Source organism: Vipera ursinii (genome assembly GCF_947247035.1).
Source record: "Vipera ursinii genome assembly, chromosome: 4".
Taxonomy (NCBI): Eukaryota; Metazoa; Chordata; class Lepidosauria; order Squamata; family Viperidae; genus Vipera; species Vipera ursinii.
Window position 1 is genome coordinate 119,792,281 of NC_139514.1, and position 26,348 is coordinate 119,818,628.

The 26,348-nt window shown below is 48.8% G+C and overlaps 1 protein-coding gene across 4 annotated transcripts in view; it reads left to right on the plus strand.

Annotated features, from left to right (window-relative positions):
- Nucleotides 1–25,438, plus strand: part of ERCC6 (ERCC excision repair 6, chromatin remodeling factor) — a 37,915-nt gene extending 12,477 nt beyond the window's left edge. For all 4 annotated transcript variants that reach the window (XM_083361736.1, XM_083361735.1, XM_083361734.1 and 1 more), the window contains exons 6-21: nt 1,685–1,813; nt 4,581–4,739; nt 7,709–7,844; nt 12,648–12,818; nt 13,657–13,833; nt 14,231–14,347; nt 15,545–15,640; nt 18,466–18,684; nt 18,961–19,071; nt 19,509–19,628; nt 19,870–19,964; nt 20,365–20,510; nt 20,597–21,112; nt 22,430–22,607; nt 23,667–23,772; nt 24,813–25,438. In XM_083361736.1, the coding sequence (XP_083217862.1) occupies nt 1,685–1,813; nt 4,581–4,739; nt 7,709–7,844; nt 12,648–12,818; nt 13,657–13,833; nt 14,231–14,347; nt 15,545–15,640; nt 18,466–18,684; nt 18,961–19,071; nt 19,509–19,628; nt 19,870–19,964; nt 20,365–20,510; nt 20,597–21,112; nt 22,430–22,607; nt 23,667–23,772; nt 24,813–25,238 (2,902 nt within the window). In that variant the 3' untranslated portion in view covers nt 25,239–25,438. The remainder of the gene's footprint in view (nt 1–1,684; nt 1,814–4,580; nt 4,740–7,708; nt 7,845–12,647; nt 12,819–13,656; nt 13,834–14,230; nt 14,348–15,544; nt 15,641–18,465; nt 18,685–18,960; nt 19,072–19,508; nt 19,629–19,869; nt 19,965–20,364; nt 20,511–20,596; nt 21,113–22,429; nt 22,608–23,666; nt 23,773–24,812) is intronic.
- The last annotated feature ends 910 nt before the right edge of the window (nt 25,439–26,348 follow it).

Sequence of the window (26,348 nt, forward strand, 5' to 3'; positions counted from 1 at the left end):
TCCTCTTCATTGTAGCCAGGTAGGAGAAGGGGAGCCTGTGGGGGCTTGGTGGGCTTCTCCCGTCCATCCCCTGAATCTGAGCCCCCCTGGGCAGGGGTTTGCAGGAGGGGCGCCCGGTCCCATTCCCAGCCAGGCCCTCGTGGGCTCCCCTCCGAAAGGGGGTCGCCTTCCCCACAAGCGCAGAGTTACCCTTTGGACACGCCATGGTCTTGAAAAGAGGGCAAGCTTGTATTTTGAAATGTCCCCCGCGTGTTACATTTTCAGTCATTAAAAAAAGCAACTCAAAATTTCAAAGCAGAAAACACCCCCCCCCCCCCCAAAAGAGAGATTTCCGTTTGCTTTTTGTCTCCCTGCAAACTTTCCCCTCCTGCCTTGGAAGAAATGGCTGGCTCTCTTCCCTTCCTCCTTCTGGCCCCGGGTGGACGGAGCAGGGTTGGGTGGAGGAGACGTGTCTCCGATGCACCAGGGGGCGCCCTCCGTCCTCATTCTCTGGAGAGGGTAAAAATCGGGGTTTTTATTTATGCCTACTACGAATAAAACTAGGAAATCAATCTGCTCTTTCACGAATACCTAGTTTCCACTTAATAAATAAATTTGAATTTTTATGAGAAATTATTTCTTGTTCCTCATATAAGGGCAAAGCTCTCTTCCACATAGTATTTTTGTATTGTGAAACAATGTTAATTCAAAGTAGGTTTCTCCCAGACAACTTGTTTGGGGTACAATAGTTCTCTCGGCCCTAGGGAGAAGGCAACGGCATGCCACGTCTGAAAACACTGCCAGGAAAACTCCACGGGTTTGTCACGTAGCTGCCAGTTCTGAAGACTGAGTCAGAAGCACACACACGTGAGGCACGGACACCCCCAGGGCCCATTTCGCTTCCTGGTCAGCCCAGCTCAGATCGCCGTTCTCACAGTGATCGGTGGTGCCCTGATCGCTTAAGTGACCAGACTGTGAGGGTTACGATGGAAGTGTTTTCTGCCATTGGCACTAACCTAATTCAGCAGACGTTTAGTAGTACATAATGGCATATGAATTTAATAAATAAATAGTCACGCTGCCCAGAGTGGATTGGGCAGCATGGCTACTATTTATTTATTAAATTTATATGCCGTTATAAATTTGAATCTATATGCCTGATCCGCCCTGGAGAGCAAAATGCCTTGGGTGTGAAGTTGGGGTGAATGGGAGGGTGGCAGGGACGTGGCCCCAGTCTTAGGATCTGGATGGGAATGGGACAGGCAGGCGCCTATGGGGAAAACCCCCCAGCCCTTCGCGTTGGGTGGGTTGGTGTCGGCCACGTTACGTATCGCCTGGCTGAAAGGCCTCGGAGTCTGAAGATCGATTGATGCAGAATATTTAGCTCCAATTCCTTTTTCTTCAAGGAAAGACGGTCCTGTGATGGCCTGGGGTCCCCAGCAGTGATTTCCCTTTACTGGGCTTTGCGGTTAGCCTCTAGGCTGCTGCTTATCGTGGGTCTGGATATTGTAAATGTTGATTTGTTTGGCTTAAACTTTTGTCCACTTCCAGAGCAGCCCTGTTGTGCTCTGAGAAGAGATGGCGATGATGGCTATTACCTAAAACAACGCTTTCCGCATTTACTTTTTCTTCCCCGTGAGCTGCCTAAAGCATCAGCTTCTCTAACTGTAGTAATGACGTGGGGAATTCTTAACCGTGATTTCAGGAGGTGGCAGAGAGAGCAACTGAAAGACCGTAAAGGGGGCCGGAGCAAGGGCGAAGAGTCTGACGAAAGCGACGAGGAATTTATGGAGGGTTTTAAAGTTCCAGGCTACCTCTTCAAGAAACTATACAAGTAGGTATACTAAAACCTGTTCTCAGAAGTTTTATTTTAAAAACCTCTTCCTTCCTTCCTTCCTTCCTTTGTTAGTACCAGAATAATTTGGGGGAAATGTTGAAGGACTGGAAATGGAGTTACAGAGCAGCCCACTATCTGTGGTGGAGATAGGTCATCTCTGTCAAACACAACCATCATAGTTAGCTTGGCCGTATTTTAACAATCGTGGCCTGTGGTCTGAAGTATGTTTGAGAAGAGAGAAATATCAGAAAATGGGAAATTCAGAAATGAGAAAAGTACTTTAAAATGTTAGGAATTTGAGGGATGTTTTGAAGTGTGGAACTTCATTTTATAGGTTGCCAAGGAACGTGAAGGTGGAGTCGTTGCAACCGGACTAATTTTGTTGTTAGTTTGAGAGACATTTTGCTGCTCATCCAGGCAGCTTCCAGGGTCAGAGCAAGCCAGTCAGGCAGAGAGAGTGGTTGGAAACTCTCTGCCACACCAACCTCCCCAAAATGCATTGCAGTGAGGAAGCTGCTTGGATGGGCAGCAAAACGTCTCTCAAACTAGTAACAGAAAATTATTCCAGTTGCAACGACTCCACCTTCAGACAACTCTAGCTGGATGACTGAGAATCTTCCATATTGTCAAGGAATGATTGTTTTAAAACACAACTATCTAGATATTGGGGGAGGGGGAGGGGAAGTGCAGTAAACTCTAACTTAACTGGTGTCTCTCCTTCATGCTTTCATAAATGAAGTCTGTGCTGTTATTGAGCACCCTGTCGGAATTAGATTATTGGACTAGTATTTCTTAGGAAACGATGTGTGCAACACCAGAGTTTTTCACACATGAGAAAGGTGATCCTTGAGTATCATCAGAGGTATTTTAAACTTTTCTTTCCCCAAACCTTTGTGGTGGGAAGCAGAATTTTGGAGGTTGCTTCAGCGAAGTCCGCCACTGAAAGAGGGTGCCAAGCGAAGTTTCCGGCACAAATAAATCACGCTTCAGATAATGGGTGAAAGTTGCTATTAAGATTTATAATCGGTGTGTTTAATTTGCAGGTCCACCAGCCCTTATTTTTTCTGGTAAAGAAATGTTTTGTTTTGCAAAATATACGGAAGTGCTCTTTTGTTTATTTACTGCAGCCTGGACTGTATTTGTTGTGGAAAAGAGTACTGGTGGATGAGAAAAAGTTACAAGAAGTCAAAACAGACCATGTTAGGTTCCTGGCTGGAGTGAACGGCTGCAGATCCCTCTGCCTTGCCCTCGCGCTTTCAGGGACCGGGCTCCTTCTGACCTTCTGTTGACCATCCCAGCAAGCCATGAGACGCAATCGCCACAGTTGCCCTTCAGATTAGACTTTCAAAGCTCTTGTCCTCGTTCCCGCAAATTGTTCTCGATGGGCAGGGCAGAATTCGTGGAACCTCACCCTTCGCCCTGGCTGCCTGCTTCCCTTCTGCTAGGAATCCGTGTGGTTTCCCCCCCCCCCCCCGAGGGTTCCCATTCCAGGTGGTCTTTGTGAGAAACGTTACTTGACACACCGCGCCTGGCTCACGTTTTCCCCTCTCTCCCTCGGGGGCGTCGTGCCAGTGCAGAGCCCGAGGGCAGAGATTGTCAGCGCCACAATCCCTTTTAACACAAGAGTCAGCGAGGGGTGGGCAGGGAACGTATTTTAAGTAAATACAAAATAGATCTCTGTTTTCTAACTTCAGTTGATTAATTGATTGTTTTGGTCATGGATTTGGAATTTGCTTTAATCTGGAGAATTGCCTCTGTTTGGTGAATTTTCCCTTATAATTTATTTACCAAGTAGGGGCCTCCTGCTTCTGCCTATTTTAATTCAGCTTAATTGACTTCGAACTTGTGTCAACACTTATTTCAGGGTTCTTTTTACACCAAGCCTCCAAGGACAAGTTTCACGGTTTCGTATATGGTAAACCTTGGTTTCCTAGCCATGATTGCTGATAATCCACACTTGCCTGGAATTACACAGCAGTGTAATTTAAGTCCTAAATTGTGGTTTATATACTGCAGGGCCTGGACGTAAGCTTAGCTAAGGCCAAATAAACCACAATATGACTTAGCAAAATGTGTGGATTCAATTTTATTCATAAACCACGTGATGTTTTAGGACATGGTTGGACACCCTGGGCCTCAAATTGTCATTTGACGCTCTCTCCCCCTCCCCCTCTTCTATCCCAACTGTTTGTTGGTTTCCTGCCCTTTTGATGCAAGAAATGGGTAAAAGGGAACTTGCTCTGTAAATAAGAATCTACTGCGCCTAAAATAAGAAAAAATGCCTCCCAGAACACCTGAGGAAAAACAAAAAAACTCAGCCCAATCTGTGTGATCTCTTGCCATCCCTGCCACCTGTGTGTAACCCCCTTTCTTTTCATCCGTCAGAAATGTGTGGTCTGTCTGGAACCCAGCCATCGTCTTGCCATCGAAGTGCAATTAATAAAACGTCATCTTAATTTGAAGAAACCCTTTTGCCCGTTGTCCCTTTTAACAGACCGTTTGGCTACTAGGAAGCCGCTGTTGTGTTTCAGCCCCCCCTCCCCCAAACTAACCAGGCCGCTAAAAGCCCGGTCCCAGCGCGTCCGATGACAGACAGGGAACCCTTCAGGTGTCACTCCTATTAAACGTGAAATTGCCCTTTCGCTGGTGAGGGTGGCCCTGCTGCCAGGCTGGTGCGGATGCTGCGCTAGGAAGAGGCAGGTCAGGATGTGCGGCTGACGGCCTCTCACGTTTGCTCTCTCTCCTCCGGCTTCCCTCCTCGCAGGTACCAGCAGACAGGTGTGAGGTGGCTGTGGGAGCTGCACTGCCAGCAGGTGGGGGGGATTCTGGGAGACGAGATGGGCCTGGGCAAGACCGCCCAGATAATTGTCTTCTTGGCAGGCCTCAGCTACAGCAGGATCAGGACTCGCGGCACAAATTACAGGCAAGTGCTCTTTTCTCCAGACCGTCAGTCTGTGAAACTCGATTAATATTTCATTGGATGTATTGCCATAGAGAAGAAACACATTCATTATTAATGATATTTCAATTACAATATTTCTTTAATTCTTACTGGGGAACATCAAAGCATTTTTTTATGAGACAGTGGAGCTGGAGGGCAGGAAAAATTAAACATGTAACACTCTTAATGAATTCCAGGCATTGATGCTTCGTTTTGTTGCTGAGCCTCACCAGATACCAAGGGGCAATACTGTCTGTGAGGCTAGATTGCGCCCACGGATTGCTTGCCGTATTAATAGTTTACATGCTACGGACTCTTCGCTTAAGTTGTAATCCTTTTGGAGGTCGTATAGCTTTACGTGTAAAGAGCTGCTCTGTGTTTATGATATTGGTGCGTGTAGGTAGGCACGCTCCAGGTGAGAAGGTAGAATATACTCGATAATGCCAGTTTGAATGAGTGTAAAATATACTGTCCGATTCCTGTAGGACTGAGAGGGTGCTCGCAAGAGAGGCCGCGCTATGATGAAATTGCTGGGTGTGCCCCTTCCCGTGCAGGTTGGCCTTCGCCCACTAGGCAGAAATTTGAAGATAAAATCCAATGAGTAGTAACCAGAAGCCTTCTAAATCAAGTCTGCTGCTGATCAGTCCCGTGCTGCTGGTGTCCTGCCCCTTCTCTCCCCCATTTCCCTCCTCCTGGAGGAGGAAGGGCAGGCGCCACCAGAGATGCTGGCGTCAATAATTCATGGAGGAGGATTTCCCAAGGGGCGAGGAGGGAATGTGTAGCCTGCCTTGGGCACTGCAGACCAGCTAACCTCTGTAGAGAGTAGCCCAAAGAAGTTTTCTGTGCTTTGCCAGCCCAGTTTCTTGCCTTGTGACGCGATAAACTCTACTGGTGGCTGAGGATTTCTGGGAGTTGAAGTCCACGGGTCATAAAGCCGCCATAGTTGCCTACCCCTGCGTAAGGCGTTCAAGCTGGCTTTGGAAAAGGCCAGAGGGACACGACACGTAACCGGTGGCTGAGAAAACCAGAGGACACCCACGCAGAGTCAGCAGGCGCTTCGTTGGTTACGTTGGCACTAAACAGTCAAAACACTGAAGGTTAAGAGAGCAAACCTCAAATCCGGAGAAGGCTGTCCGAAACATTTTGGTCTTCGTGGTTTCCAAAAAAATAAGAAAGAGGGATGGAGTTTAATCTTTAGAGGGAAGCTCTTCTACGGTATTGATGCTGCTACAGAAAAGGCCTTAAAAGGAATTAAATTCAGGTGTGTTGCAGGGAGGACAGAGGGCTCAGCAAGGAAGCTGCAGTTGTGGGCCACAAACAGTGTCTGACGTGACACGGACAAGGAAAGAAAAGAACAAACTCAATTACAGTTTGCATAAATAGAAGCCTCATTTTCACCCAGGAGAAGAAAAGGGGATCGTCGTGTCGTAGTCTGGCTACACATTTAGTATTTTCCCATATTGCAGGCATCATATCTTAGCGTGGAATTTAAAAAACTGCAGCAGGTTTTGAGAAGAGAAATTTATCTTAAAAAGCCGGGAACCTCCAATCCCAGAGCTTTTACAGGCCCTGAAACTTGTTTGCACCAGACGAGCAGGGTATCATTTCCTGCACTTTTTAATCTTTAAATCTCACTGTCCCCCCTACAGTAGGTGTATACAGCAGTTCAGGGGGGAGACGGGGGTGGGTGGGTGGGGGAAATCCTCAATTTCTGAAAAGGGAACTTTGCTGCAGTGGAAGCGCTGCTGGGTTCCCTCCAGGCCTGCCTCCGCTCCCAGCTCCGTTGGGCCCGTTTATCCTGGAGTTCAATGGCTCCCTAGGAGGAACCAGTTCCCTCAGCCTGGACTGACTGCCTCTTTCTTCAGGGCCTGGGAGGCTGCTTCTTCGGCAATGGCTTAATCCTGAATCCCTTCGCTGGACAGGTGTGTGTGTGTGTGTTGGGCCATAGCCACCGCCTCTTTCGGTTGCACGGCTCCACTGCCCTTCCGCTTCCACGCGTGGAAAGGGATCCCGGGCAGCCGAGAGAAGGGCACTCGGTCCTGGGCATGAGGTGCGCCAGGGAGGCCTAATCCTTCCCCAGGCTGCCGGTGACTGGCGGGCTGTGTGATTCAGGGCAGTCGGCCCAAGCGGGGCCGTCTCCCTCCCGGCCCATTTCAGCCCATCACGGGGCAGCACCAAGTGTCACGTCCTGAGGCCTCCGCCCTCGGCCCAGGGCAGGCTTACCCCGCGGAGGAGGCCCTGAGCCCCTGCGTCTTCCCAGCGGGAGCTCTAGGCGTTCTGGGGGGGGGTCAGCCTGTTTTCACTGGAGGTCTGTGGAGACGCTCAGTCACCCAGGCCCCAGTGGCTGGTCCCAGAGGTGCTTTTCTCTTCAGAAGGCAGCTGGACGTTGTTGTTGTTTTTTCCCTGAGGAGGAAGAAGAAAACGTTTTATTTCTCATCCAAGAAGCTTCCTCAGTTCTGATGAAGAACTGATGAAGCTTCTTGGATGAGAAGCAAAACGTTTTCTTCTTCCTCAGGGGAAAAAACCCAGGTCCAGTTGCCCTTTTAAGAAAAAAGCACCTTGGAGATTATCGTTGGATGTGCCTGTGATATAATGCTGGAAAGAGTCTTCCTGGTAAGTGCGTGCGTGCCGTACTTCCAAGACCTGGCTAGGTAGCTGCGGTCTACGAAAACAAAATTCGGTTTTGCTTTAACTTTAGGAATGCATGGTATCCCTCGGCAGTGACTTTCAGTATACAGTTCAAACTTTTTAGCAACTCTGAAAGGACGGGCGTCAGATACTTTCACTAATGTTTCTTGCCCCTAAAATGTTGAGTGAAAAGAAGTGTGGTAGGAACGCTCTTTATTTCTGATAAATTTGATGACGAGATCGTTTCCTACGGTACAGAAGTGGTCATTTAACCTCTGAGCTGAGGCCCTTTTTAACCCTTGGGCTCCTCCCGTCTGCTCCAGGTACCGAGGGCTGGGCCCCACGGTGGTTGTGTGCCCAGCCACCGTCATGCATCAGTGGGTGAAGGAGTTCCACGCCTGGTGGCCGCCATTCAGGGTGGCGGTTTTGCACGAGACGGGCTCTTACGCTAATAAAAAGGTACCTGCTTTTTCATTATCCTGTGACTTCAGCTTTCCAAGCTCTCCTTGCATTTATTAAATATTCCCATATAGGAGCGGTTCTGTTTCATTTCCAATATTGTACCATCATTCGTGAAGGCTGCTTGTGAATATAACCCATAAGCAGTAATTTAGCGGTTTCTTCTTTTTCCAAAGGGGGAGTGTGTGTAGTCACAGCCCTCTGACCCGGAGGCGGGGTTGGCTTTATGTGTGGGCTGCCTTAAGACCCAGAGGGCTGTGTGCCGAGTCCCATCAGGCGGGCTGTATTCAAGAGCTCGCCGCCCGGGTGTGAGTCAGGCCGGCTGCAGAAACGGCTTTTACAAGTCTCCCGCTTCCTTCCCTGCTCACTTCTCCAGAGGGGACTGTTGGGGGGGCTTGACACTCTGGTGTCTGCACAAAAAGTCAGGGTCATTGGGCAGTGCCTTTCCCCAGTCTCGGGCTTTGGCCCCTTTGCGTGAGGCCTTGGTCGGCGAGGCCCTCTCTTTTGGCTGCTCTTTATAACTTTCCCACCATCTCTGGGCGGAGGCTTTGCGGATCCCTCTTGTTAAGCTGTCCTTGAGATGTCTGGCGAAAAAAGGCATTGTGAAGAGAATGCAAGAACAGCACATTCAACAAATCAAGGTAATAATATTAAAAAATTAACCCAATTATTCAAGCAGATGTACAGAGTATCTCAACTGGGATTATCACCTATTAGGTTTTTGTAGGTCCAGACGTCCAAATTATTCCTCTGCTGCAGTATTTTCTTATGCCTCTTATAGCTGTAGGTGCACGTATGGACACCGATCCCTGAACATCCAGTTTATTAATAATAGTCAGAATTATAATGGTAGTCCTCACTTAATGATTGATCACTTAGCGACACTTCAAAGTTATGATGAACCTCCTAAGGGACACTTAGAAACCAATTCCAGGGTGCTGATGGACACACACACCGCGGTCACACAATTACATTTGGGGGTGCTTGGCAGTGGGCCCACATGTACAAACCCTTCGCAGCTCCTCGTGGCCACGCGACCCTGGTTTTCACCAAGTCTTTCGCTGGTTCCTTTTGCTGGCGTTTTCTTCTGGTTTCTGGCAAAAAAACCCAACAACAACCATCGTTTATAAGGTGTTTGTTTAACAACCGCCACATTCACTTAACAACTGCTGGAAAAAGGTCCTAAAATCAGGCGGGGTGACACGGTCACATCCTCTTAACAACCGCCGTGACTTTACGACCTTAATGCCGGGCTCACGGATGGTCGTAACTCAAGGACCGCCCCTTTTCCTTGGCAGGGCCTCCCTCCCCTCCCAGGGTGCAGGTTTCTGGTGGGCCGAGCGGCACCCAGTTGTGGAAGGGTATGGAATAAAGAAATTAACTTGGCAGAATTGAGCCCCCCCCCTTTAAAGCAGAGGCAGAAAGGGGGAAGCACAGGCCGGGAACGCCTTGCATAGCGCGCCCCCCCCCCCCGGCGAACCCTCTCGAGCCTCTTCCTTTTCAGTATTTAAAAGGCTTATGGCGAATTTTACATCACCTTAAGCTGAAGTGGAGAAGTGGCCGTGATGAATTGCCTCCCCTGTTTTCCTTCATTGTCAGCACAACTCCTTGTTTAATAAAGTTCTGGCTTGAAGGAAATTTTAATTAATTACAGCTTGGGTAAAACCCGAGCCGTGGGTCTCTGCTGCCTGCGCTGTGCCTGCCGTGGCGAGCGGCCTTCCCCGGCCGGCCGCTGTGGCTGCGCCTGCTCCTTCTGCCGCTGCTGACAGCGTGATTTATGGCTGTTGTTTTCTACCTGCGCACTGATTGCCCTCTAGGAGGGTTTGCTCTCCTGAGCCTCTGTGAGGACGGCAGCGCTTTCGCAGAACATCCTTTAATGACAACGTTGCAGCCGCTTCTCCAAGTCAGGATCGTTGCAGACGTACCCTATTAATTGCAAAATCTAGGAGAGGTTACGCGTTTACAAGCTTTTAATTTGAAATTGCCTCAGATGGTTTGCTCTTAGCTCTGAGCAGAGCTTTCGGTACAGGATAGGAGACCGGGGAGGGTTGAAAAGTTTGTCCCCTGAAGAGAAGCGCCACCGATGGGCAGCTGGCCGGGCTTAGGCACCCTCCCTCCTCCGGAAAGGCCGTAGTTCACAGAGCTGGTGCTGGGGTGCTGCCCAGCGGTGGGTAAATAAAGCTGACTGGATGCTGATTTGAGGCCCGCCCAGCAGAGGATGGACTGGGGAGCCCAGAGGCCCTCCCAGAGACAGTTCTCAGTCCATTCAGTCATGAGGATTTCTGCAAATAACATACTTTTATTAAAAATGTCGTCTGCATTTGGAGGATGCCCCCTGCAAATTGTCCTACTTTGCCTTCAAGGGTAATAATAGCAGAAGATGCAAGTGTGGTGTTTAAATGGCTGGACGGCCTTATTTTAAGGATGACTTAGTAGTGGGTGCCGTCAATGAAAAGGCTAGACTAGATGGTCTCTAGAATACCTCCCCACCCATACATTTAGTGCTATCTATGTTTTCAGCCATTTTTATGTTTAGCAATGGCTTCCCAGATCTGTATATTCCTCTGTCTGGAAATTGGGGTTGAAATCAGGTTAAATATAGGATAGAGTAGAGTAGAATAGAATAGAATAGAATAGAATAGAATAGAATAGAATAGAATAGAATAGAATAGAATAGAATAGAATAGAATCAGAGTTGGAAGGGACCTTGGAGGTCTTCTAGTCCAACCCCCTGCTCAGGCAGGAAACCCTATACCATTTCAGACAAATAGTTGTCCAGTCTCTTCTTAAAAACTTCCAAGTGTCTGCACACCCACAACTTTTGGAGGCAAGTCGTTCCATTGATTGATTGTTCTCACTGTCAGGAAATTCCTCCTTAGTTCTAGGTCCTGGGCTGGTTCTCTCCTTGATTAGTTGCTTCTTATTCCCACCTTCAGGTGCTTTGGAGAACTATTTTGTTTATCCCTTGTAACCTTATTTGCTAAAACAGAAACCAACTTGCGTTGCTTTGAGAATAGGAAAGGAAGCAGAAGGCATTCCTGTTAAAGCAAATAAGTAGCTTGGATGTATTTATAAACATACCTGTTTTGGGAATTGCTGATCAGGATCTTAATCTTCCTGTTTACACAGTCAAAAAGATTATAAGAAGCAAAGAATACTTAGCTGCACTAATAAGGGTAATTTTCTTGAAATCGACTATATTCCTTGACTTGTCTCTTGTAAACTCTGTGTTTCCATAATTGTAGATATATTTGGAACACCTGCAGTTTTACCACAAGCTGGAATCAAAATGATCGTCTAAGGACCAATTTCCAATTTTATTTTTTGTGCTGCACAAGTAGAAGCTCCCACTGAATTCCGTGGGATGCAGCAAGCAAGCTGCAGGGAGAGAAACCACCCCAGCCCGTGACAAGAACCGTGCTCGAGCTTGGGCAGCGTTAATTCCCTTCCCCCAATATTTCTGGCCCCGCTCACTTAAGGTTAGCAAACCTAAAATGTACGATGATGGCAGCGGTCGCGTGTGAAAAGGGCTGTCTGTGCGCGCTTTGTATACATTTGCGTGTCCATAGAGGTACAATTTGTCTTTAACTGGCAAGGAAGTTAATGCAAATTTATAGTTGTCTTAAATTGGGCATCACAAATGGATCGTTTTCTGCTCCACTGATAGCTCTGGTTTTCTTCTGTGCCTGAGAATTACTTGTAAATTGAGATTCCTGCTTTCCTTTGTGGGCCACTCAAGTTGCTTCTTCTTCACCAGTGTCTGCCACATGAGGCCATCTTCCCACCGCTTGGTAGATGAGATGCACCACGCTGAACGGCTGCAAAATGCCCGAGGCGTGATCTTGAGTCGACTCCTCTGTCCCCCGCTTGCCGGCTTTTCTCCGTACTTCTTTCCGTTGTCTCGTGAAAACCACCCGGTCTGCCCTGGCGCAGTGGCGTTCCATCCCCCAACCGCAGTCGAATGTGACGCGGCCACGTGGGGAGCCTGCTGGGTACAAATCTTGAGCACCCACCCCCCTCCCAGGGGCCTCTCCAGAGTCAGGGTCTCCTGGCGAGCACCCGGCACAAACTAAAGTGGGACGTTGGCAGCTCTGGCTCGAAAGGAGCCGTGGCCGTGGCCGGGGTGCAGAGCGCTGGGAGAGCCGAGGAGGGAAGCAGGCGGTGGGGCACCTCAGGGCTCTGTCCCGGGCCTGGTGCTCTTCGACAGCTTCAGGAATGGCCTTGATGAGAGGGGTGGAAGGAGAGCTCGCCCGGTTGGCCAGCGACACCAGGCTGGGGGGAATGGCCAGCCCTTTGAAAGAGAGGCCCAAGACTCAGAAGCGTCTTGGAAGACTTGAGCCCTGGGCCCTAGCCAACAAAACGCGGTTCAGTGGGGAGAAAAGGGGGGGTTCTGCCTTTAGACCTACAGCCTAGGTGGCACCTGGCTCAGCAGCAGCGGGGGGTGGGTGGGGGGATCTGGGAGTCCCAGGGGACCACCGCTTCAGGAGAGGAGCCAGCAGGGCGCTGCAGCTGCCAGAAAAAGCCAAAGTTTTGCAAATGGCCACTTTGTTAAAGAACTGCCTCTGACGTGTACACCGTACCTTTCATTTAAAAAGTCCATTGGTGATATATTTCCTCCTATGGCCGATTCCCTGTGACTTACAGTCCAGATAATCATGTGGTGTCACCACCATACTGTCCTCCTTGTCATTCTTTAAGCTCTCGCCAGACTTTGTTTGACACAGGGCAATTGTTCAGTCAGTTATGCAAGGAGGCCATGGACCCTTCACTGTTGTAATGATTTTAAAAGAAATGTTTTTGCAGGTGAAGCTGATTCATGAAATTGTGGCCTGCAATGGAATCTTGATAACCTCCTATTCTTACATTCGCCTGTTGCAAGACAACCTTCAGAAGTACAACTGGCATTACGTGATTCTGGACGAGGGACATAAAATCCGGAACCCCAAGGCTGCAGTAACGCTGGCTTGCAAACAGGTAGCATTCTGTAAAAAAAAAAAAGAGTAATAAATGGGAAGCATGGTTTACCTCGGATTGAGGGATTTGAGACCTCTGTTCCATTAAATAATGTCCAAGCAAGGCCCAATATAATACCTTGATGTCTGTGCATATAATTTAGAGGTAAAGAATATATAAAGCATAACTTACTTTGATTTTAAAAGAAGTGGGCGTGTTCATTTCCCTAGTCAGGTTAATGAGCGTAATTAATGAGTTCTAGTACTCTTTGTAACTAAAGTTTTTCAAACAACAGGATTTCCGTCCTTATCTCTACTTCTATAAAATCCTTTGTGACGCTATTCTTTGCATTGAATGAATTAATCCTCGTGTTTAAAAAGCGGATGGCTCGGGAAACGGGAGAGGAAGAGAGCCACTGACCTTCCCAGCCTTTCCAAGGAGTATTTTGGTTTATTCAGAGGGAATTCAGTGACAAACTCACTTTGTATCTTTACAAATTATTTGAATTTTAGGAAATGGTTTAATTAAATAACATTAAAGTAACGCTTTGAATTTGGTAAGTCTGGATATCGACCATACTGATTCTTACGTGGTTTTTGTTTATAAAGAGTTTTTTTTAATAAGTCATAGATTCAGAGAAAACTACCTGCCAGGCGTGAAATTGCGCAGGAGGCAGCGGGATGGGGAGCATTTGGGAAAGTAACCAGAATCTGGGGAAGAAAGATCCTGTTCAGGGGGGTCCGGGGATTTTAGTCCATTTTAACCTTCAGCGGCACTTTCGAAGAGACCCGTCTCCATCATCCCGGCAGAAGTGTGTCTTCTGTTTCAGGAATCACCATTTCATTTCTTCCTGTTGCAGTTCTCCACCCCTCATCGGATCATATTGTCCGGGTCGCCTCTGCAAAACCACCTGAAGGAGCTGTGGTCCCTCTTTGATTTTGTGTTCCCAGGGAAGTTGGGGACCCTCCCCGTCTTCCTGGAGCAGTTCTCGGTCCCCATAACCATGGGGGGCTATTCCAACGCCTCCCCGGTCCAGGTAACGATCGGGGGGGGGACCCACTGAAAAGAAAGGTCCATCAAAGGTCCCCTTTGGAGACCCTCCCTCGGCTTATTGGCTGGAAACGCATCAGAAGGAACTGTTGGTTCCGGCATTTATTCATTAAAACCTTTTGTTTGTGGCAAGCAGGGAACTAGGATATGCCACAGGGAGGAGGAGGAGGAGGAGGGTGGGGTGGGATGGAGGTGGCCATTGCTGTGTGTCCGTAACTCCTGCAGAGAAGGCTGGAAATGCCTCCTGCTTTTTTAAACTATCCTTCACTTTTTCTTTTATCTTTATTCCCCCATCGTTTCCATTGTGGACTAAAAGAAGTGTGAGAAATGCTTCCAGTAAAGTCACTGGTGCCTTTCCCTCCCCCCCCCCCCGTTTCCCAAAGGTGAAAACCGCCTACAAGTGCGCCTGTATCCTACGGGACACGATTAACCCTTACCTGCTGCGCAGAATGAAGGCCGATGTTCAGATGAGCCTCTCCTTGCCGGACAAAAATGAGCAGGTAGAGTTTCATTTTGTACAGTTTCCCTGTTTACGTGAAGAGTAAACCCTCCCTGCTGGAAGGAGAAATGCGCCTGTGGAGACAGGCACTCCTTTCCCTTTGGAAGCCACTTAATGGCCTTAAGGAAATTCTGGACTAGCCGGATAAAACGTTACTCCTTAAACTTCAGGTTGGGAGTAAATTCAGGTCAGATCTCCTACAGACAGCTTGCTCCTTGTTCAAGTAAACAGAGCGCTTAGACACACAGACCTCCTTCATGGTGCTTTGCAGCCCCTCTCTGAGCAGTTTACAGTGTCAGCGTATCGCCGCCGCGCCCCCCCCCCCCCCGCCCCACCCAACAACCGGGTCCTCATTTCACCGACCTCGGAAGGATCCCGGAAATAAGCCTTTATCCAAGAAGATCCTAGTGCTCTTCTGACCCTCGTAAACATACTGAGCTGTGTTTGCGGCTGACACTGAATTACAACGTATACCACTGTTATTTATTATATGGCCTGCACTATTTTGCATGTGCCTCTCAAGAAATCTGAAAATAGAGTGTTTGATTTCTATAATTGCTCGTTTCAGCGGGTTCTCTAGGTAGCCTACTTCATAAAACATAAAAAACAATTTTTTGATATACCATTTTCACTCATTTAAATTCTCTTTTATGTTTACAATCTGCTGCCAGATAACTGAAAAAAATTAGAATGCGTGGTGAATGCTTTATGGACAGTTACGTTAGGAGAGAAGAAATCTGTTCAATTTATAACCTACTTTTCTATTCCAGTGAATACTTAAGGTAGTTAAGTTTAAAAACAAAGGTTACAGTTAAAATGCTGGTGCCCTGAAGACTTGAGAAGTGTGTGGTGGTATTTGAGAGTGACATCTCTTGGCAGGAGATTGCCATATTTTGTTGGTAGAGCACTCGGATCTCCATAGACAGGGGAACTCGTCTCACAAATTGGAATTAATTAAAAGTTGTGCTTGCAGACAAAGTGGGATTCCCTTCTGCAAGGTGGGCCTGACATATTGTGAGTTCTGGTAGACCAGCCGAGGCGTTGGGAGATTGGCACCACGGAGACGCTGATCCCGGTCACGAGAGCCACAAGTTGTAGACTTTGGGAGAAGATTAGCATTTGTCGTTTTATTGCTTTAAGTCCACGTTGGCTTATAGTACGATGTGAGTATAGTAATTTCTTCAATGTCTCTGTTTAGGTATTATTTTGTCGTTTGACGGCTGAACAGCGACAACTTTACAAAACATTTATTGATTCCAAAGAAGTCTATCAGATTCTCAATAGAGAAATGCAGGTAAAATGCAATAAAGTAAACGATTTAAGAGGTTTATTTATTTATTTATTTAGTTATATTTATATACCGCCCTATTCCCTGAGGACTCAGGGCGGTTACCCAAAGAAAAGTGTTAAATGTTATTGCCATTTGCAGTAGAATAAAATAAGGCCGGAGCTTGAAGAAAAAGTAAATGGAACTAATTTAAACTAACACTGTTTGCCGTCTGACCTTTCTGTCCTTTTCATTCGGGGTTCAGGCCTGGACCTGGGATGTGAATTGCACGGGTTGCTCTCACCAGTAACTTACAACGGGATTTGGACACCTGACCTTCCTCCCCCTTAACCTCTCTGAAGGGCTTTGGAATGTCCCTCTCAATCAGGAAGGAGCTTGCACTGAAGAGTCCAGTCAGTATCCAGGGGATACTGTACATCTATGTGTGTGTATATGTGTATGTGTATATATATATATATATAAAGGTAAAGGTTCCCCCGCACACGCGTGCTAGTCGTTTCCAGCTCTAGGGGCCAGTGCTCATCTCCGTTTCAAAGCCGAAGAGCCAGCGCTTGTCCGAAGACGTCTCCGTGGTCATGTGGCCGGCATGACTAGATGCCAAAGGTGCACGGAACGCTGTTACCTTCCCACCATAGTGGTCCCTATTTTTCTACTTGCATTTTTTACGTGCTTTCTAACTGCTAGGTGGGCAGAAGCTGGGACGAGTAACAGGCGCTCACTCTGTTACGCGGCACTCGAGATTCGACCCGCCAAACTGCCGATCTTCTGATCGACAAGCTCAGCATCCTAACCCACTGAGCCACTGCGTCCCTACACACACACACACACACACACACACACACACACACACACACAGTATCCCGTGTGTGTGTGTGTGTGTGTGTGTGTGTGTGTGTGTGTGTCTTGGCGTATTCGGGTCTTTTCCCGTGTAAGATGTTACACGGGAAAAGACCTGAATATGCCAAGACCTACATACCTGTACCCGTGAAAATCTACAAAAACACACATATATATACATATACATATACTGCACATATACATATGCATATGCATATGCATATACATAAGGGACGCGGTGGCTCAGTGGGCTAGGATGCTGAGCTTGTCGATCATGACCACGGAGACGTCCTCGGACAAGCGCTGGCTCTTCAGCTTTGAAACAGAGATGAGCACTGGCCCCTAGAGTCAGAAACGACTAGCATGCGTGTGCGGGGGAACCTTTACTTTTACCTTTACCTTTTATACATATACACATACACATACATACATACATACGTTCTCCCAGAAGAACGAAGCTGAAGCCACCAGCCTGAGGATGACGGATGAGATTTTGTCGAAACATTGCTCTTATAACTTCAATTCTACGTGGGGAAAAACCCGAATGACCAAAGATCTACATACAAACACCCGCGAAAACCTCAGAAAAGGCCCCAAACATGGGGCAAATCTTTATTTCCTGTTTTCAGCCTATCTTGAAGGCTATCAAACAGGCAGTAGTCACACCGGACAATTCATATATTTGTGTAAATTAGTAACAAAGAATTAAAGGGAAACTGAGATGCATTTCTGACTCCTTAGTCGTCATCAGCCAGCTATACCCTTCTGAGATTCGATCCTGGGCTGATTGCAAATAACACGGCCTCATATGCAATCAGCCCAGGATCGAATCTCAGAAGGGTATAGCTGGCTGATGACGACTAAGGAGTCAGAAATGCATCTCAGTTTCCCTTTAATTCTTTGTTAGTAATTTACACAAATATATACACACACACACACACACACACACACACACACACACACACACACACACATACATACATACAGTATACACACACACACACACGCACATAAAGTATATACATATACATATATAGATATAGAGAGAGGGCGGGGGGATATATATTGGATCCTCCAGATCCTCACGGCCTTCAGGTACCACATTAAATTGATCATGTGTTTCCTGGAGGCCGTGAGGATCTGGCGGGGGAGAAAGAGGTTAACCCTGATAATCAGCAAGACAGACGGGATGGCTGTTAATTCAGAGGCCGGCTGAATCTAAGATGGTGCCATCTTTGCAGCCTGAGGATCCTGTTTCCCCCAAAGCAGCTGGTCCATATTGGGAATTTTGTCTTCTGAATTCAGAGAAGACGGGAGCCGTGACTGAGAGAGAATTGCTCAGTGTCCCGGGGCTTAAGGCTCTGGCCGGACACCGCGTTCTGCCTTTCTGGGTCTGGCTGAGGCATGGAAGGCGGCTGGATGACGCTGGAGGGACACCTCATTTGCTCTCTTGCGTTAACTCCAGTACCGGCATTTCCGTCAAGATGGTTTGCATTTTCGCTGCCTTTTCAAACTTTTCTCTGTTTCTCAGCCTCTCTCATTATGTCGTCTTCAATCGTCTGTTTCTCTCCATAAAATGTATAAGTTTCTACCTGCATTTTTCTGGAGCACTCATTTTCTTAGATACCTTCAGGTGGTACTTTAAAGTATACAGAATCTTGTCACGTGTTATTTTTATTTTCTAACAAACCTGCAAGGCGCATTTGGTAATCTCAGGGTGTGTGTCGTGTGTTTTGTGTTCAGCATCTACTCAGAACCTCTGCAGGAGTCAGGATTTCCCCACTGACTTTGCCTTTCAGGTATTACTCGGTGGACATACCTTTCTGTGGGCAAAGTTTTGATACTGATATGCAACACAGCAGGTAAACCCCACCAGTCTCTTGGGGCTCTGATGAGAACTGTTTTCGGAATAATTATTTATAAATTGATTTATAACCCCCCTGTTGGTCAGACGCTTCATAATAGGACTTTGTTCGGCCGTGTTTCCTATGCAGATTTTCCCTGGACTGATAGCCCTAAGAAAAATTTGCAACCATCCAGATATCTTTTCTGGTGGACCTAAGATTCTGAAGGGGACACCCGAGGAAGACTTAAACGAAGAAGATCAGTTTGGATTCTGGAAACGTTCTGGGAAGCTGATCGTTGTGGAGTCTCTGCTGAAAATCTGGCACAGGCAAGGCCACCGGGTGCTGCTCTTCACCCAGTCCAGGCAGGTCAGTGTCAGAGACGAGGCGGCTGGCAGATTTGGAACTCAGATTTGCCACGGTATAAATGCATTCGGATAAATGCCCCCTCCCTCCCCCCCGCTGTGGGCCTGGAAGCCTCTTGTGCAAAAAGGTATTTGGCTTCATGGAGCTGCGGTGGTGCTGGCCGTTTGCTGCCTTTTGTTAAAGGCAGGCCAGGCCAGGCCTGCTTCCCATCCTCGCTGCTACTACTAAAGGCCGTAATAAGAGACCCCTGTGGGGGGGGGGGTTCCTTCCATGCTGCAGATGCTGCACATCCTGGAAGTGTTTTTAAAGCAAAGAAACTACTCCTTCCTCAAAATGGACGGCACCACCACAGTGGCTTCCAGGCAGCCTCTTATTTCCAGATTCAATGAGGTGAGGAACTCGCGGTAAGGCCTCGGCATAAGTTACGTATATGTTTGATCAGGGCTAACCACAACCGATCCGAACCAGTTAACGGCAAATGCTCAGAGTTGTAAGATTTGCCATTACCGTATTCCAAACTCTTCACACTCAAAATTCCCCAAATATGGGTGCCTATTCTAGATAAGGCTCTGGGTTTTCTCTTCTTGGTTATCCTCTCAGTCAGAGGCTTCTGCCCCTTTTAGTTGAGGTTTGTCTTATCCAATCCGTGCTTGAAATAATGGGCAATAAAATTATATAGCATGGAAACGTCGATGCCCGCATCCCTAAGTTTAAAAAGAAACGTGAGACTCTCCTCCTGCTTGCGCTCCACTCCTTGAAAGGCGGAGGGTGTGATGGATCTTCGAAGGACGTTTCCTGGGGACGCTTTGTCTTCGAAACCTTTACAGGACGCGTCCACCTTTGTCTTTCTCCTGACTACTCGAGTTGGTGGGCTTGGGATTAACCTGACAGGAGCAGACCGGGTGATCATCTACGACCCTGACTGGAATCCCAGCACAGACACTCAGGTGGGTCACTGGAGAGGAACCGTACCTTTAATAAAAACGTGTTTTCTTTGAGTCATTAAATGATTTTGATCAGCCCCGCCTTCCCGTGATCAAGGGGAAATAAAAGAGCCCTGAGGGCTTAGCAGAAAAGCAGGCTTCCCAGCTGTTGGGGGGCCACCCATGGAAAGTGGGGACGAGCGTTCGGAGCCCTCCTCCTTTGCCCTCTGAAGGGGGCCTTGCAAAGCTGGTGTCCGTCTTCTAGGCTCGGGAACGTGCGTGGAGGATTGGCCAGACCCGAGACGTGACTGTGTACCGGCTTCTCACTGCAGGCACCATTGAAGAAAAGATCTACCACAGGTCGGTGTGAGGCGGCTCTGGGCTCCTCTGCTGCCCTTCTGCCAGGCGTCGGTTTGAGAATCTGGATCCTGACGCTTCTCCTCTTTTGGCTGCGTTGCCCGGGCCCCCTCTGTCCTTGGCACATGGCAGTGGATGGTTGGATTGCAACCGTGGAACCCTTTTGAGTTACAGTTGCAGTGGGCATAAGACAGTTATTGAAAACTCAGCGTAATTAAGTTCCTGAGATTTTTTAACATGCCTATAGTGGAATTGTCAGTGTGTGTGTGTGTGTGTGTGTGTGTGTGTGAGAGAGAGAGAGAGAGAGAGAGAGAGAGAGAGAGAATAGATCTAGCAGGAAAAATGTGTCGTGTTCTGAACAGAGAACGTGTGCGTCTCTGATGACAAAATGTTGTTTTCCCAGGCAAATATTCAAACAGTTTCTAACGAACAGAATCCTGAAGGACCCAAAGCAGAGGCGTTTCTTCAAGTCCAATGACCTCTACGAGCTCTTCACCCTGAGCGCCCCGGACGGAGCCCAGGGGACGGAGACCAGCGCCCTGTTTGCAGGTGGGTGTCGGGGGAGGTGCCTCGCCTAACGACACGCCCGGGGAGAGGCCTGAGCAGCCGGTGACAGGTTGCGCGCTGCCTTTCAGGAACCGGCTCTGATGTTCCAGCACCAAAGCGGCCATTGAAGCGTCGCAACGCCGACGTTCCTGGATTTCCCAGAAGGCCCCGTGCAAAGCCAAGCCCCAGGCAGTCCGATTCCTTCTTGGCAAGAAAAGCTGAAAACGCAGCGGGGGAGCCGGTGGAGGGAAGCTCAGCACTGTCCCCGTGTCCTCTTCCTAAAGACCCGGCCCAAATGCCCGCTGCCAGAGAGGAGCCCTCGGGGCTGGGGGAGGAGCCGGGCCGAGGAGGAGGAGGAGGAGGAGGCACATCGGAGGCGGGGAAGGGCCGGGAGAGGCCAGGCTCCGTGGGGCCGACCTCCGCCCCGGGGCCTGGCAAGGGCAAGCGGAAGAGGCCCAAAGGCTCTCGGGGGGCCAGATTCGAGGGGCTGCCAATTCCTCACCTGGTGAAGCAGAGAAAGTACCAGAAAGAAGCTTGCGAAGAGGGACTGCGGGAGCCAAAGAAAAGCGATGATTACGTTCTGGAGAAGCTTTTCAAAAAATCAGGTAACTTTCTTCTCTTGTGCTATTTTGTTTAAAAATAATTCCAAACGTGACAGAGATCCAAATAATGTATTTCAGTTTTATTTTTCCATAAAAATAGTTGCTGATTGATACGCACACAGCAGGGACATTATTACAGTCTAGATGAGTTTGTGCACGTTTATTTATTAATTTCTGCCTTTCACTCAGGAGCTGAAAAGGACAACTTACGGCTCTCCTTCCTCCTATCCCCCCCCCTCCACTGGATCGTGTCCAGTCGGAAGGACTGAGGGTTCTGAAATGCATATATTAAAAATCAAAGGAGAAAGTGGACATCCCTTTTTTAATGTACTGATAGAGAGAAAATAGATGAAACCGTTAGCCTTTGCTTTAGATTTCGGGATTACGTTTTATAAATCCTTTAGGAAATCCAATGGAGTTGTTGTAGCACATGCAAACTTATATACCGTAGGGTTTATCCGGATGTTTTTCTGCGTCAGGCAACCGGGCCTTTTGTATTCATTCCAGCAGTCACATCCCCCGCCAGCTGAGTGTCACCTGATCCACGTCTGGCTTTGATAAACCCAACGTGATGGGTTTGAATCACAGAAGCAGCCCTGCTTTTTCATCTTTAGGGGGACCTTGTCTCTCTTTCTCAGCTGCTCCTCCCTCTTTCCTCCCCCCCCCCATTGAAGAGGGAAAGAAAGGGCCTTGGCTCCCCCCCAGACACACTCCTGGGACTTCACCCGTCCTCCCCGAGTTCTCAGAAATTACACAATTCCAGACGGCAGTTGTGGAATCGCCTCTGCCGGTTTTTTCGGGAGCCTAGAGTGTGATCGATCTGGCCCTGGACGGTGGGGTTTATTTAAATTAGTTAACATTAATACAAATATCGAACTTCCCCACTTGAAATCTCTCCAATCCACCGAGAGAAACTAAGATCCTCTCTATAGGAGCGAACTGGTTGAGGCAAGAAAGTCAGTCGTGCCCCCAGTTCATCAGAGCTCATTGTGTATCCCGGTGTTTCTCAACCTTGGCCACTTTTGAGATACGTGGACTTCACCTCCCAGAATTCCGCAGCCAAGGAGATGCTGGCCGGGCCAGATTGTGGCGTTCTCCGCATTTTGTCCTGGGACAGTTGCCGGTTTTGTCCTTAGCGGTGTGTGTGCGCAGGGCCTCCTTTTCTAGAAGCAGGGCAGCCAGGGGAAGCAGGCCGACTCTGGCCCGGCACTTCTAGGCCAGCGGCTGAGTCTCGGGTGCGGAACGCCTCCTGTTCACACAGGCGAAGGGAATGGGAGAGATGGTGGTTCTTCCAAAGCCGCTAACTCCTTTCCCTCCCAGGAATACACAGCGTGATGAAGCACGATGCCATCATGGAAGCTTCTAGTCCAGACTACGTGTTGGTGGAAGCCGAGGCCAGTCGTGTCGCTCAAGATGCCCTCCGAGCCCTGAAGATTTCTCGGCAACGATACCGGGGGGCTGCTTCCACGTGGGCCGACGGCACCCCAGCCGGGTTAAAGTAAGCCTGCTGGCCCTCCCCCCCCTCCGTGTCCCTTACAGCGGCACTCCGCTTGGTGGGCCAGAGAGAAAGTGAGTGGCCAGCCCTGTTGAAAATCCAGGCTTCTTGCTGAAGCGTGCAGATTCTGTGGAGCTTCAGTATCTGAAAGGAAAGCTGGGAACATCTACTGATGCCACCTAAAACGTTGAAGGACGAGCTACCCTGATGCTCTCCTTGGCTGTTAGGCGAGATAAATTTCCTTAAATCTCGTTTATCTTTACATTATTTTATGAGGTAAATTCTGGTCGGTGACCCTAATAAAAATAATCATTCGTTCCTTTTTTGAGGTAGATAATGCTTCTTATTTCTTGACTATGTTAATAGGACGTGAGAACACTGGCTTGCCAAAAGCTTAAATATTCCCAGTTCCAAATTAATGTTAGGTAGAAGTTACAGAATAACAAAATTTCAGAGCTAGAAGGGACTTTGGGATCTTCTAGTCCAACCCCCTGCTGAAACGGGAGACCCCTGTACCATTTCAGACAAATGGCTGTCCAGCTTCTTCTTGAAAACCTCCAAAGGTGGAGCACCCTCAGCTTCCGAAGGCAAACGGTCCCACTGACTAATTGTTCTCACAGTCAGGAAGTTCCTCCTCAGTTCCAGGTCCTTGGTTAGTTTCTGTCTGCTGCTTCTTGTTCTGCCCTCGGATGCTTTGGAGAATAGGTGGGTCCCCTCCTCTCTGTGGAAGCCCCTCAGATATTGGAAGGTTGCTCTCGTGTCGCCCCTAGGTCTTCTTTTCATTAGGCTAGACATACCCAATTCCCACAACCATCGTCGTATATTTCTGCATGGGAACGAGATAGAAAAATGGCACTCAGGAAGCGGAGAAAAAAGAAGGGACAAGTTAATAGACGTAGTTTGTGGGTAGGTGTCTGCAGGAGGTGTGCATGGAGTAAACCTATATTTTGTTTCGCCATGTGACCCTAGGGTACGTTATCAGTCTAATGTAAATGTATCTACCTTGTGATGCCATGAGGTCAGTTTGTGAAGAATACGTCTCTGGTTTCTGGTTCATTTCAGAAGCAGATTTGGCCAGAAGAGGAACCCAAATTTCGTGATGTCGTCTTCTTCCTATGAAGCTTCAGGGAAAAAGTGCAAGTTGAAAGAGGAGCAACTCATAGTGAACGTAAGGAGCGGAATCCCCTTAACAGAGCCGCCTCTTGCAGACAAAAGCAGCTCAGCCTTTCCTGCTGATTTCAAGTTCCGGTGTTGATCTTGGTCTGCCTGCCCCCTCCCGCTCGACTCCTTTCTGACCTCCGCAGGGGTGGCGTGTTAGATGCGCCTTTTGATAAATGTGGCTACATCGGATCGATGGCGGCTTCTTCATTTTCTTGTCTTTGCTATCGGTATCAACAGGAGATTTTTTTTTTCATGTGACGCTTGGGCCTCGGTCCCCAAAACATCTCCCAGAAGGGAGAAGAAAGAGGTCCTCAGGGGTTCGCCACACACGGACCACCTTTCCGAAGCAGCTTGCGAGAGCCGGAGATGGTTTTCCGTCTCCAGGAGCCTCCCTGCGTAAGAGACGGGGAGCTTTCCTGGTGGGGTCTGATGCAAGGCCTACCTCGGGGTTTAACCTAGAATGCCTTATCCAGCCCAGCACACCTGCAAGGCGTACCTGTAAGTGGAAGATATAGATGGGGAGGAGGAAAGAACGGAAATTCTTCAGGGATTAAGAGTCAGGGATTGACTCACTATTGCGTCACTGTTTCAAGACCCCACCAATTCAGGGGTCTTTTTTCATAGAACGAGGAACATAACTCCTCTGGTCATTCCTTCCATCGTAAAACTATCCTCATTGTTTGTGGGTTGTAACATTCTCCACTTGGGCAAGTGAGTGGATTCCCCTTAAGATCCGCATCAGCCGAGGAAGGCCAGGAAGAGCTCTGCTCTAAGCAGTTCTCCCATTTCTGGGAGGGAGGGAGGGACCTGCAGAATGACGGCATCTACTCAGTTCGTTTGTGTTCATTGAAGACTGTATCCAGGAAAGTGTGCATAAAATTGCAGTTTTGTGGTCTGTGCTTGTCCTGGATGATAAAGGGGGCTACCCTGCTGTTTGGATACAGGCATCGCACAAGTCAGAAAAAAACCCAAAAACCTTTTACCGGTTTTACGTTCTATGATACGAGAATTCCTCCCCCCGTTGTTTTTTTTTTTGTATTTCTGCAGGAGGGCGAGAGAGGAGGGGAGCAGCAGGCCCCCGGAGCTTCTCTCTTGGAGGGGGAAGCAGGCGCAGGAGAGGCCTCTTCCAGCGCCTTGGACTCGTCTTCCTTGCTGGCTAGAATGAGGGCGAGGAACCACCTGACTGGATCCCAGCAGAGGGAGGATCCGGCCGAGGGGAGCTTCCAGCACACGGCCCGCGGGGCCCCCCCGGCCACCGAGCACGATGAGCTGCTCTTGGATATCCGGAGCTTCATGGCTTTCCAGGCACAGCCGCAGGGCCAGGCCAGCACCCAGGAAATACTGCGGGAGTTTGAACCCAGGCTGACCACGGAGCAGTCCTGCGTCTTCCGGGAACTTCTGAGGAACCTCTGCACTTTCCACAGGAGGCCGAGTGGCGAAGGGCTCTGGAAGCTCAAGCCAGAATTCACCTGAACTCCCGGCCGAGCGTTGTGTCCGAGGAGGAGGGCCCTCGGGCGCCCTGCCCTGCGCAAAGGGTGCCGCCAACCCGATCGGACGGGAATAGGAGAGACCAGCTGGACGCTTTCCTTCTTTAACGGAGGGTTCAAGTGGATCTTAAAATGGTTTTCTAGCAAGGTCTCTGGCAAATTGTGCAATAAAAATCAGTCCATTGAGCTGTGTGCCTAAATGAATGATACCTTAGATAACATTCAAGGGATTAGCCACGTCCGTCAACAGCCTTAGGAAGAATTATCCTCGGAGCTGAGAAACACCAGCGTCCCATTAAAACGTAGCCTGTCTGCCAGAAGCGAACGTCAGATGAAAATTCCTAAGTCAGGTCACCTGGTTTGGTTTTGAAATTGTAACGACGGCAGACTTCTCGACCTTTTGGAGCTACTTACCTGCTAGAGGGATGAATCTATAGATATTTATTCTCAGTAAGAGTTCGTCCTGGTTGCAAAACGAACACGATTGTACCAAGTTATAGAAAGCCTTGTCTGCTGGGTAGAATTGATCTGTTCACCTTGGTCCTTTCCCCACATGCTCGGTTGCACGCAATAACTCTTTAATTATTCAAGCTCAGGTGATTGAAAGCGCCCGTGGAGCGGCAGGGAGGAGCTGCTCCTGTCTCCCGTGCGGTGGACGCCTCTGCTGGCAGAAGCCTTTTCCTAGCTGAACTCCCCGCCGATTCGTTCCTTCTGCACGGCTGCAGGGCAGCCTGCAAGAGTTAAAACGAGAAAACAAAGTTGGCAACTGAGGTTTTCAAAGAACTCGGTACAGACACAATGCAAATATTTCAGCAAAGCCCATTTCACTCGTTCTAGCAGATGCTCCGACTCTCGAGCCCAGGAGCACAGCCGTGTCTTCCGGCCTTTGTGAAAGGCCCCCCGTACGGGACCCACAGGGCAGGCACACAACACGGAGCTGGTCTCTCAAGCAGGACCCCCAAGTTGCACCCCCGTTCTGTAAGGCCACCCCCTCCAGAGATGGAGAGCCCTCAGAAATGGGGGGGTCCTAGAACCCAAAGCCCCGTTCAGGCCTCTGCAGCCGCCAGACACAAACGACGGCCACAGCGACACTTGA